The 11662-nt window shown below is 36.0% G+C and overlaps 1 protein-coding gene across 1 annotated transcript; it reads right to left on the reverse strand.

Annotated features, from left to right (window-relative positions):
* Nucleotides 1-907: 907 nt before the first annotated feature.
* LOC588773 (endoribonuclease YbeY) lies at nt 908-9548 on the reverse strand. Its single transcript, XM_030990202.1, has 4 exons — nt 9205-9548; nt 5405-5533; nt 4514-4582; nt 908-3647 (listed from the first exon to the last, which is right to left on the reverse strand). Exons 1-4 carry the CDS (start codon nt 9412-9414, stop codon nt 3507-3509), a joined length of 549 nt encoding a protein of 182 aa, XP_030846062.1. The 5' UTR covers nt 9415-9548; the 3' UTR covers nt 908-3506.
* Between the last annotated feature and the right edge of the window lie 2114 nt (nt 9549-11662).

Consider the following 11662-nt stretch of genomic DNA (forward strand, 5'->3'; position numbering starts at 1 on the left):
AGACAAGCTACTTTTTATCATTTGAACCTCACATCACAATTCTTGTCTGCGTACTATTGACTGTGCGCGCATCAACCCACAGTGCGTTATTCTTCATTTCATGAAGCCTGCTAGGAAGAAGAAGAAGAAGTCTTTGGTAATGTGCTTATTGAATTAATATTATTTTCCGTCTTGATTCCAGGAGCCAACAATTAATGAGCATTATGTTTACATTTTACCTTCCCTTTTAAAGCCACACAGACGAGTTTTGACAGATTCCATAAGTTTGCCAAGTTTTGCTGTAAGGACAAAACAAGTGAACAACATGTTACACAGCTGAGGAATATGTCTGAAATGGCAGGTGGCCTCAATATCCTGTTCAACGATAAGGACTCAATTTACAGGTAACTTTGCCCCCAAACGAATTGTTTAAATATATGAAAGAGAAGCTTTTCAGCTGTACATTGCACCAACATTGAGAGAAAATAATACTGCTAGCTAATGTTAATCAACAATAACTTGCCTGGCACTTGACGCAGATTTAATAGAATATGTAAGTGATAACTTAAAAGATCATTGTGTGGTTCATACTTAATCTAAAAAAACATTATTCAAAATTAAATGAACCCAAAATATGAATTTGAATGACTCAAAGTTTATCTTACCCCGTCTTACTCTTTGGATATTTGCACTTGAAATAGTGCAGAATTTTCAATGACTACATGTGGTATTAAAGTGGTAGAGGAGCTTGCTGTGTTCCTATCACTCTGATCAATCAATGAATATCTCATTGTCTGCTTTTGATAAATCAAATCCACCTTTGATATTGTTTCCTTAAATGTTCTTGAATTTGTTTTGCCAGAAGTAAATGTTTTTAAAAGAGAATACAGGTAAAAGTCAAACTTGACTCCAACCTTGAAATAATGTTACCATAATCCCAGGGTTTATGAAGAGCTGAAGGCACAGTTCAGACCAAAAACAGTCAGCAAATATTTATCCAGCTTTGCTAAATTTATCGCTATGCTGAAAGTCGAGTATTCTGATGCAGAACAACTCAAAATTTCTTCAAGAGAAATTCAGCGAATGGAAGGACTTCTGATTCAGCTAACAAAGAACACTGCTCTTGAAATCAAGGAAAGAGAAGCGGAATCAAAAGACATGTTGATGGCAATGTTGAGTGGTGCTCCGAGGAGCTGTGTGCTTACGAATATGACTGGTGAAGAAGTGGCAAATGCTACTAATTGCTCTGGTAAAAGGGTCATTAAGGTAAGAGAAAAACTTAAATCTTCAAGGAAGAAAAGGAAATTATGCTTTAAAAATGTTACTTCTTTAGTACTGTTTTTACCCTCAGTTAGATGAGTATTTGTAGATCTGAAACAGTTACTTAATTCATAGAGATACTAGGAGTTGAAAGAAAGCTAGCAGAATGAATGAAGTATCTAAACTTGCAATAAACCTAAGAGAATTAAACTGTAGGATACACTTTTTTAAAGCCAGATTTTGTACTAAATGGTTTATGGTGGTATTTCATGTCAAGGAAGCAAACATTTTTTATATGACGATGAATAGTCTACTTCTCTGCAGGTGGGGGTTCACAAGACAGCCCGTGTCTATGGTAAGGCACAAGTGATCATTCGAGAGGATCAGTGGAAGTATTTCACTGTGTATGACGAAGCGAGACATCTTTCTCCTGGCGGATCACATTCAGTGGTGAACATGCAGGCACCATAAGATTCTTTCTGCCATCCAAGGGAAAAGGAGTAAACAAGCCTAGTACTGCACTCAATGAGTCTTGAAAGGACTTTGGCCTGCCAGGTAAAATCTCAACAAGGGCTATAAGGAAGACTGTGGTGACAGCAGTAAGTTAAAGACGTTGTTGTACTTCTTTTAAAAGAATGTTTCTCTTTTTGTATCCCTCTCATTTTTATCTGGAATTTCGAATGGAATTTTGGATAATTCATTTTATGTACCCAGTTATTTTTGCTTGTCCCATGAGCATAATGAAAAACAACTAGAGCTTACACTTATGAACTTGATAGATCTTGACTGTTAATATTTTAATATTTTGAATTGATTTGGACTCTAGTTTGCAGATTTCTTTATTACTAGAGGAATACATTTCACGCAGAGTTTGTCCTTGTGGGATTCAGAAGTCGTATTTTTGGATGTATCAACCATGCCACGGAAACTTAAATCTAAGGGTCGGGATGAAGCAGCAGTGTACACCATGGCATCAACTCCGCCAAAATCGAGCCCCCAGACACCAGCTAACCCACCTTCCACATCTACAGACCTAGTAAGTGCACAAGAACATTGCACACCAAAGAAAACACCACCGTCTACCCCAACCACCAGTCATGACATCGAAAAGGATTTCATGGACAGCGACAGTGATGAGGAGCTACTGAGCACTTCACTAGAGCTCTTTGAGAGCCAAGAGACCCCAAAGAAAAAAATGAATTCAGAAAAATAAACATAAAGAAATGCGGCTTACACACAGTGCTTCTATGGAAATAGTCTTATGTCACATGCACCTTCACTTCTGATCACTATTATGCTGCAAGGTATAAGACTACACAGAACATCGAATGTAGAGACCAAGTCATGGACATGCTTGTTGGAGAGACCTTCACTTCTGATCACTATTATATGCTGCGAGGTATAAGACTACACAGAACATCCAATGTAGGGACCAAGTCCGGGCCATGCTTGTTGGAGAGGTAATCATGTGTTAATTACCCATGTTTCTTACATCAAAAGTATGGCTGGTTCCTTCTTAATTAAGATATCCATGATTTTGCCTGTTAATTGCCACAAAGTGCTCTGTGTGCACTTTTATTATACCGAGATGAACTTGAGTTTGATTGTGTCCAATGTGAATTTGCTTATCAAATGTGAATTCACTTATCAAATTTTCATGAACAAAGGCCAATTTTTTAAAATGTATTCATACTTTATGCATGATCTCCTGATGAAAAATGTCTCCCTATGTACTAAAAAGCTTGTTGGGGATTGTCAAACATTGCAAAAGCTCACATATTCATGCAAATTGCATATCTCCCAAATGTAACGTTGTAAATAATGTTCCATGCAGGGAACTACAGTTTACCAAGTACTCTACTTGCAGAGAAAGAAAATGCATGAATTTAAAACATTATGAAACTTGTCTGTTGAATGCAAACTGAGAGCACTTTTGTTGTGATAGATTTGGCCTAAATTGATTTTTTTTAATAAGCTCAATACCATAATACAAAGGATTTTAAGAGTAAAAACAAAATTTGGACCTACAATATATCTTGTAAAAGAAAGGCGTAATTGATGATTCCCACACTTCCACTAGTGCACAAAAAAAATGGGCGGAGATAACACGATTTTTAAGGTGGAAGACCGTGATCCTTTCTCACCTTGTATTAGTCCCACACTTTCTCGCCCAGAGAGGGGGGGGGGGGGGGGAGAGAGAGAGAGAGAGAGAGCGAGCAAAAGAGAGGGAGAGAGAGAGAGAGAGAGAGGTATAGATTGCACTGCTCTTATGCCGGAGTAGGTTGACTGTGAGGTTGTGGGTCTGTATGATGGGCCTGAAGGAAATCGGACCGTCCAGTCAATGGCTGAAGATCTTGACCGGTCAGCTTTTTGAATTGTTCCAAGATTTGTAGCTCTCTGTCATGCATCTGAAATCCAAAACATATAAAAAATAACAATATTTTCTTTGCTTTCTTTTCTCACTATTTGACTAGTTTTAGACTAATTTATTTTGGCTAGGGAAATATTACATTCTTCATGTGTTATTACATACAAAATACAATACATGAAGTTGCATTCCTTGTTTTGCTTTGAGAGATTTCCATTTTATTTCTGTGGAAGGTTGGCTAGTATGCATTGGAATGTTATATTCCTTTTGTCTATTAAGATTCACGCTAAAAACAAATTTAATTCAATACAAGCAGGTTAGACCTAGACGATAAATCCCTAGCAGTGGACCAGCAAAGCACAGGCACACACAGTTTCCAAGCTAGAGACTATTACGACTAGCTACACGTACCTCGACCGATTTAAAGCCCCACTGCACTACTTTAGCTACTTGCGCCCTCTATACAGCCAATAATGCCTAGTACCTGTTGATCCCCCATGATGCCCTTTTTCTTATGTTAATTGAGAGCTGATTTGATGAGATAGCCACCTGTCAGTGACCACACAGGGAGGTCCAATTGTCCCTGGCCAAACTAGTGCAGACAGGCTTTAATTAAAGAACCCAGCATTGGTGTACATGTACATACAGTATAATCAAATTTGGTGGAATGCCAAAAATACATCCTACAACAACAAAACTGCTGTTTATTGATCTATATGCAGCAGCTGTTATCGTGGCTTGCAAAAATCTTTAGGCACAGCATTTGGATTTTACTGAAGAATGAAGTCATTCATTTGCACATAAAATGGTTTATTTTGCAGTGGCACTTGTTAGTTCTTCATCCATTTTATTACGCACGTATGTTAGAACCAAGCTTCAAACTTCAAAGTGTTATATTAATCCTACCATTTTCCATTGTTCTTGTGTCTTGTGATCATAACCGATAAGATGACATAGGCCATGAGTGATGATAACCTACAACAAAAAAACAAACAATCATAGCAACAGAATGAAACAGATTAGTGTAGAACATGTGCGGTGTAGAAGTTTGAACAAATATTGATTAATGCACTGTTGATTGATTATAACCTCTGAAGGTGAATTTCATAGTAGAGCTGGTATAAAAATCTGAATGTAATTTTCAACCTCTCCATTTAATCATTTTATTCCCACAGGTGCCAAGTGCAGAGTACAGACTGAACAAAAACGTGCGTATTTGTTTTTAATGTCTGAAGGGATGTGTGAGATTAAACTGTTTTTTTTCTCTTTCATTTTTAACACTTCAATATTGCTAAACGTGATCACAGTGTAGGGACATGTGCACTTGAAATGTCTAAAGGGACGTGTGGGATTATTATTATTATTATTATTATTCTATTTGGCAAATCAAGTCATACAAATACAACAATATGACGAACATGAATTGAGACAAAATAGAAAACGTGTATAGATATTGCAATAGCAGGTGCATCCGGTCAAGCTGCCCGGGTATTAAAAAGTTAACCTACTGTAATAACTATGATCTGCAGACTTTCTCAATAAATGTTTTTTTCTCTCTTTCATTCTTCGCTCTTCAATATTGCCAACTGTGATTATAGGGGAACTTATAATGCCCCCTCCCCCCCCCCCCCCCTCCCCTCAGATAGCAAAAAAAAAAAAACGTGACAAAACAGAAAGAGAAATAAATAAATATGCATATGAGGAGGTAACATTAAAAGAATTTAGATGACTCGAGCAACCCTCTCCTAATCTCTGCTCACTAGAAGGCCCAGTTGTCTAGGGAAGTTCAGTACTTACCGGTAGTACATCATCAATGTCTGCGTTGTGCTTGGTACAGTCCCTCTCGATATACCCCATCCCCAGGAACATGTCTCCCAAGTCTGCTAAGTCACTCCAGGGGTCTGGCAGGCGACCTGGCTTCAGATTCTGAGATGGAGAGAGAGGAGAGAGAGAAGAGAGAGAGAGAGAGAGAGAGAGAGAGAGGGGGGGGAGGGAGAGAGATGGAGAGAGTACATAGAGAGGGAGAGAGGGAGAGGGAGAGAGAGAGGGAGAGAGAGAGAGAGAGAGATGGAGAGAGACACACAGGTAGAGAGAGATGGAGAGAGTACAGAGAGAGGGAGAGAGACGGGAGGGATAGAGAGAGAAGAGAGATTGGGAGAGTACAGAGAGAGAGGGAGGGAGAGATAGAGAGAGATGAATGACAATTGAACATAAGTGAATTTTTAATGGATCATATTCAGAAATAATTTTTCAACAAATTCTGATTTCTTTTCTGCTATATCCTAGATCTTTTGCTCAAGACCTGTATTGCTTTTTATCTCCAGTGCTGAATCTTGATGTTTCTACAAGGTCCATATAATTCATTAAACAAATTAAGTACAGTGTACTCTTTGTAAACAATCACCCCTCCCCCTCTCTCTATCTATACCAGGAACTGTTCCTCCCGCACCCCTTCTTCTTTATCAGCAAATATTTGTTCCCAAAGATTCCTTACAATCCTCTTTACCTATAAAGCTTCCTTGCTATAGGCCTCTTCTTACAAATGTTGGACGACTGGACACCTACTGTTCAATTCCAGCCAATCAACATTATTTTGTTTACTGCTTACACATTAGTCATTACTGTACATGTATTTTGTAGGCCTACATGTATATGTTACGATACAATTGCTATGCTACTGTAAGCCTGCTATACCCAATATTTAGAGCTTACAAAATTTTATAGAATTAGTATATGACCTTTAATAGAAACTTGGCATCTACAGCAGAACTTTGGCAATGAGCTTGTTGTGTGTAAACATGTACTGTGTATAAGAAAAGATATCTATGAAACAAATATCATGTCGTATAATAGATATTATACAGTAAATCTGTACCAATCAAAAACTTGGATTTGATTTTGTTAATGTATACCTTACCATGCAAGTCTTTTTTAACTTAAGTCTTGTCATACAGTGCCCTGACTGTCATGCTGGAAAAGGTTAATCTTCTTTTTAAACATTTGAAGTGCCAGTATCTTCTACTTGAAATTTTTTCTCCAGGTAGATAAAATAAAAAATGTAGCCTATACAGTACAACTCTTTATCATTTTAATCACTCTGAAACTACATGTACACTACTTTCATTGCTATTTTCACGACCACCCTTTCCTTCTTTCAAACAAAATATTTTGTTTATGAAGCTTTATAGCTTGTCCTATGTAGATGTAAAGAGGTTCTCTCTTTACATGCAGTCTGTATTGTGTGGAGGTGTGTGCTTGACTGACCAATCACAAAGCAAGCATCTGACACACCCACTGTGTATTTTTACAATGTCATGAAAGTCACTACAAAGTCACAGTCTGTATTCCAATACAATACATGTACATGTAGCCTGTAGGGCCTACCGGTACTCCTTTCTGTGTTATCATCTGGGTACACTTTATATCCGTTTTATAAAGTAGATTTTTAAAATTCTTCTCAAAATAATGAAGAAAGTATTACTAATTGATTCATGGCCAGGCAGATATTTCTTGAAGATGTTATTCTCTTATAGATGTACTTGTTTATCCATGACATTCATGAACTATATTTCTGTTCTAAACTTCTAACCATAACAATGTACATGTAAAATAAAAAGTGAGATAATAATTAATGTACAAGTAATAATAATATTCTGCTTTTATATAGCGCTTGATACATCGACAATGTCTCTGTTAAAGCGCTGTACAGAAATCTTATTTCCTCACACCAGCATCCAAGCTACATGTATATTGATAAGTATAGCCCTATTGGCCCGAATTCACAAAGGAGGTTTGTGGACAAACCTCCTTCTGTTTCGACAAACCTCCTTTTGTTATTTACAAACCAGGTTTGTAAAAAACGTGTCAAAATGCGTCATATGACGTACATAAACCTCTGTTTGTCGACAAACCTCCTTTGTGAATTCGAGCCAATATGTTTGTGTGTGGATGCACTATTAAATATACAGTGATTTTTCTTCTTTTTTTTCTGTTAAATCAAGACAAATTTGAATTTTAATAAACTATTTATATGAAAATTAATAATTAATGAAGATACAGTATTAACAAAAAATTAAAAATATTTCAAATTTCATAAAAGATTGTGAAATGTCATGCAGGCAATATGATACAAATCATATAACCTGGGCAAATTAGGCATGGGGAAATCAAGTTCTTGGGGATCAAAAGGGAAATTAATGGGATAAACATACAGTATAAAGCAACTGATAAATAGTGAGGCAATGACGTCACAAACAATTGAGTTGCCAATTTGTCTTGTGATTTTCAATTTTTTTCATGTCATTCAAAGTTCATAATTTTCTTATTAGTTATCCGATTTTGCTCAAACTTTGTTTGCTCCTTTTTCCCTGTTTTTCTGCATCTATTGAAAGCAAGTTGTTTTTTGGAGTGGACTTAGCCTTTAAGTGATCATGCTGTGAGGCATTTGCCGTATTGTGCATGCCTTCTTCTTCTTCTCCACCTATTTTTTAGTTTTTGTTTGAGGGGGGGGGGGGAGGGGGAGGGGGGGGGGGGTAATCGTTAAGGCAAGTGTGTGATGATATGTACAACAATTATGTTGCATAATTTTTCTTACCAGTTTATATTTAATGCATTTATATTTTTATTTTAATGAATACCTACATAGTACCGACAGTGTATCATTTTCCTTTTGGATCAGCTTCAAAACTTAAAAATTATTAAAAAATTAAAAAAATCTAAAAATTATTGCATCATCCAATTTTCCAGTGCTTAGGGAACTCTGTTTTGCAGTATAGTGTGTGCAGTGCAGAGGTTTGTTTACAGTCTATGGAGGTGTGTGCATGGCTGTCCAATCACAAAGCAAGGATCAGACACACCCATGATACAATGCCTTCAACAAAGTCACTACAAGGTCATATGTATACTCTGCAGTTGCATACAGTTTACACTGATGCAGGCCTCAGACTACGTACGTGTAAGAACAAAACCAAAACCAAACATTGAAAACAAACAAAATATAAAGTCCCCCAAAACAATAACACTAGAATAGATCTAGATCTAGAACAAATCATAACATACATTGACTGGAATTTAAATTAAGCGAGGACGAAGGATGATACTTAGGATCCTATTTCCAAATAGATCTAGAGTCTATAATTGTATGACATTTCTTTGAATGCTATTCTAGATCTAGAGTCTAATATGAATACAATGGCTGCAGTGAAAAAGCGGCTATAGAGTAGACTAGATAGTAGATATAGGCCTAGATTAAAATATTCTTTCCAAACAGTTCAGATGTGAAAGTCAACAACTTCAAAATCAAAGTTCAACTTCAAGTTCTTAATTCTTCTTAATTCTTTCTTTCTCTTTCTGGCTGCAAATAGGGGTCTAGACTAGAGTCTAGTCTAGGGTCTAGAATAGATTCACAATTTGATAACAGATCTTGCCGATTATATTACAATCCCCTTTATGTTTGACCTTTAACTAGTTAAAATTTATTCATTAAAAAAAAATGACTAGATAATTCGTAAATACTCAAAAGAGTCAAAGACAAAGTCAAAGCGCCGCGCTATTGGTCTACGTGTCAAACGGACAGCGATCCTGCATCGTCGCCTTACCTCGTGGGCAGGAAACGAGAGCACGTCCGTAGGTTCATCTGTCGCCCGATATATCTTGTTCATTTGTCTGATGTCTTTATCCTCCACGCATATCACTGAAACATCGAATCTTTCAACACGAAGAATGCGACGAAGTGCTTTCAAGTCACCTTTCACCTTATCCAAGTTAAAGGCCACAGACTTCTGGAAGTTCCTCACAATAATAGACATGATGATTTACGTAAAAAATAATAATTTCCAGGAAAGATATTTGTCAGTAAAAGCGCTCCTGTTCGACTCGGTACTGGGTGCGCATTAGCATGGACTGCTTTGCTGGAGTACTGAGTACGAGTACGTCTATTGACTATGTAGCGCGTGGTCGCCGTTTGTTTACGATTTACGTGTACCGTATAGAGCGCCATTTGTAGAGATAACAATATGGTATTTAATATTTCAAATGCATAATTTAGTTATCAAATTTTAATACCATTCTATTCATATCATTCTTTATGTAAATATTTTTAAAATAATTAATCCGTTCCCTTTTCTTCAAATTTACGCGTATGTTCGAGGGCGAGGCCGGCCGAGGGGATGTAAGTTTATATCACTAAATGCACCGTACGGCGCCCCATAAATAAATATCGTCTGCTAGACCCATCGACGGATGGTTTCCATGCAGAAACCGCTAAAAAGTATTGTCTTCTAAAAAACTTCTATCAAATAAAAGAAACTGTGCAGAAGGGAGGGGGGGGTGAACCTTTCCAAAATTATTGCTGATTTCTGTTATACTCACCCGGCCCCCCCCCCCCCTCCCTCCCCGGCCCTTCCTCCCTGGGAATTTTGTTATATCACACCATTATTTAAATACTTTCTCCAAGTATGTACTAATTACCTTTTTAAAGTATTTTGAGATATAAAATTATGTGAACTCAATTCATTCATTTTCATGTTTGGACTTTAAAAAAGGTTCTAGTTTATTCAAACCCAACAAGCACCACTGACTGCAACATATCAGAAATGTCATATTGTGCAGTGTTCTATGACTATAGACTGTCTTTCATTAAAGTTATGGTTGTACGAATTAATCACCTATGCAAAACCATGGACTTTTACAATGTATATATTCTGTATAATGATCATTTGGCATTATTATATAGTCTGATTTCAGCTTTGTATGAGACTGTTGCTGTTTTTTTAAACACTTTTATTGTATGAAATGTATTACTTAGACTGTAGTCAATGAAATGTCTATATCATGGACATATATATTTGTATAGATTTTGTACTGCCAGAAATCACTGTGTATAGCTTGATACATAAGACTGCTTTTAGGTATGTCGGAAAGTGCTTTATATATCAAAGATATCATGATATATTTTGTTTATCTGAACATATTATGAATGATAGACTGAGGTACAAAAAATAGACTAGATAATCAGATATATTGTATAATTGGCATATATGCAAGTATTGCACATCTATATGTGTTCTTATCTACCTACCGATTAATTTACAATATATGTTATCCATAACTCACCAATGAAAATGTAAAATGTAATTCATTAATTTTTACAACCAGTATTTTCTGTCAAAATTGTACTTTTTACCTTATTTTCGATATGTCTGATATACACTCTCATCCTCAGCATTATCTTATATATATATATATATATATATATATATATATATCGCTTTGTCTCTCGTTCTCTCTCCCTCTTTCCCTTTCTCTCTTTCTCTCCCTCTCTGTCTGTCTCTATCTCACACTTTTCCTCGGTCTCCCGTGCTGTCTGCACTATTATCCTCCCTACCTCTCTTCTGTATTTCCCTCCAGCCCTATCATGATTGTGGAATAGAATGTTAAGCGAATTTTATGAATTGTATTAATTTGTATATATATATATATATATCTATATGTGTACACTGATTTTTTAATTCATTCACTGCGTGATATGTCTTAATACGTTTTATGTTTGTATAAATATTTATGTTTTTACAATGTACAAAGTTCTGCAATTCAACCATCTGGCTGCAAATGAATTTTTAATAAAACCATTACCATTACCATTATCAATTATATTTGTTTTTTTATTTTTAAAATGACGAATATATTTTGTCCTTTTTAAGGTTCATAAAAATTGTAATAAATCTTTGATAAAAACTGTTGTATACACCTATAATGATTTTTGGATTCTTGTATGATTCTTAGAATATGCATACCATACCCTTTTTTCATATTATGCTTTTTATCTACTCTGAGACCTGTCACAACAACTTAAAACAAAAAATGGATTTTACCCCAATCAAATGGCAAAAAACACTTACCGGTACCCCCAAAAACAAAACAAAACAAAAACGAAAAAATAGACAAATGAGCAAGAAAGGAAGAGGAGGAGGAGGAAACTAAATATGAAATAAAAATCAAAGGAATGTTTTTTTAAAATAATAATTAGTATTACATCAACCAAGTGATATAGGTGTC

The sequence above is a fragment of the Strongylocentrotus purpuratus genome, unplaced genomic scaffold (assembly GCF_000002235.5).
Source record: "Strongylocentrotus purpuratus isolate Spur 01 unplaced genomic scaffold, Spur_5.0 spur5_scaffold_19, whole genome shotgun sequence".
Classification (NCBI taxonomy): Eukaryota; Metazoa; Echinodermata; class Echinoidea; order Camarodonta; family Strongylocentrotidae; genus Strongylocentrotus; species Strongylocentrotus purpuratus.

Excerpts from the sequence above, each read along its gene's own strand:
- LOC588773 (XM_030990202.1), bottom strand. The coding sequence starts at position 9,414 with ATGTCTATTATTGTGAGGAACTTCCAGAAGTCTGTGGCCTTTAACTTG. Across the intron at positions 4,583-5,404 it reads ACATTGATGATGTACTACCG|GTTATCATCACTCATGGCCT; the intron begins GTAAGTACTGAA and ends TTTTTGTTGTAG. Across the intron at positions 3,648-4,513 it reads CACAAGAACAATGGAAAATG|ATGCATGACAGAGAGCTACA; the intron begins GTAGGATTAATA and ends TTTGGATTTCAG.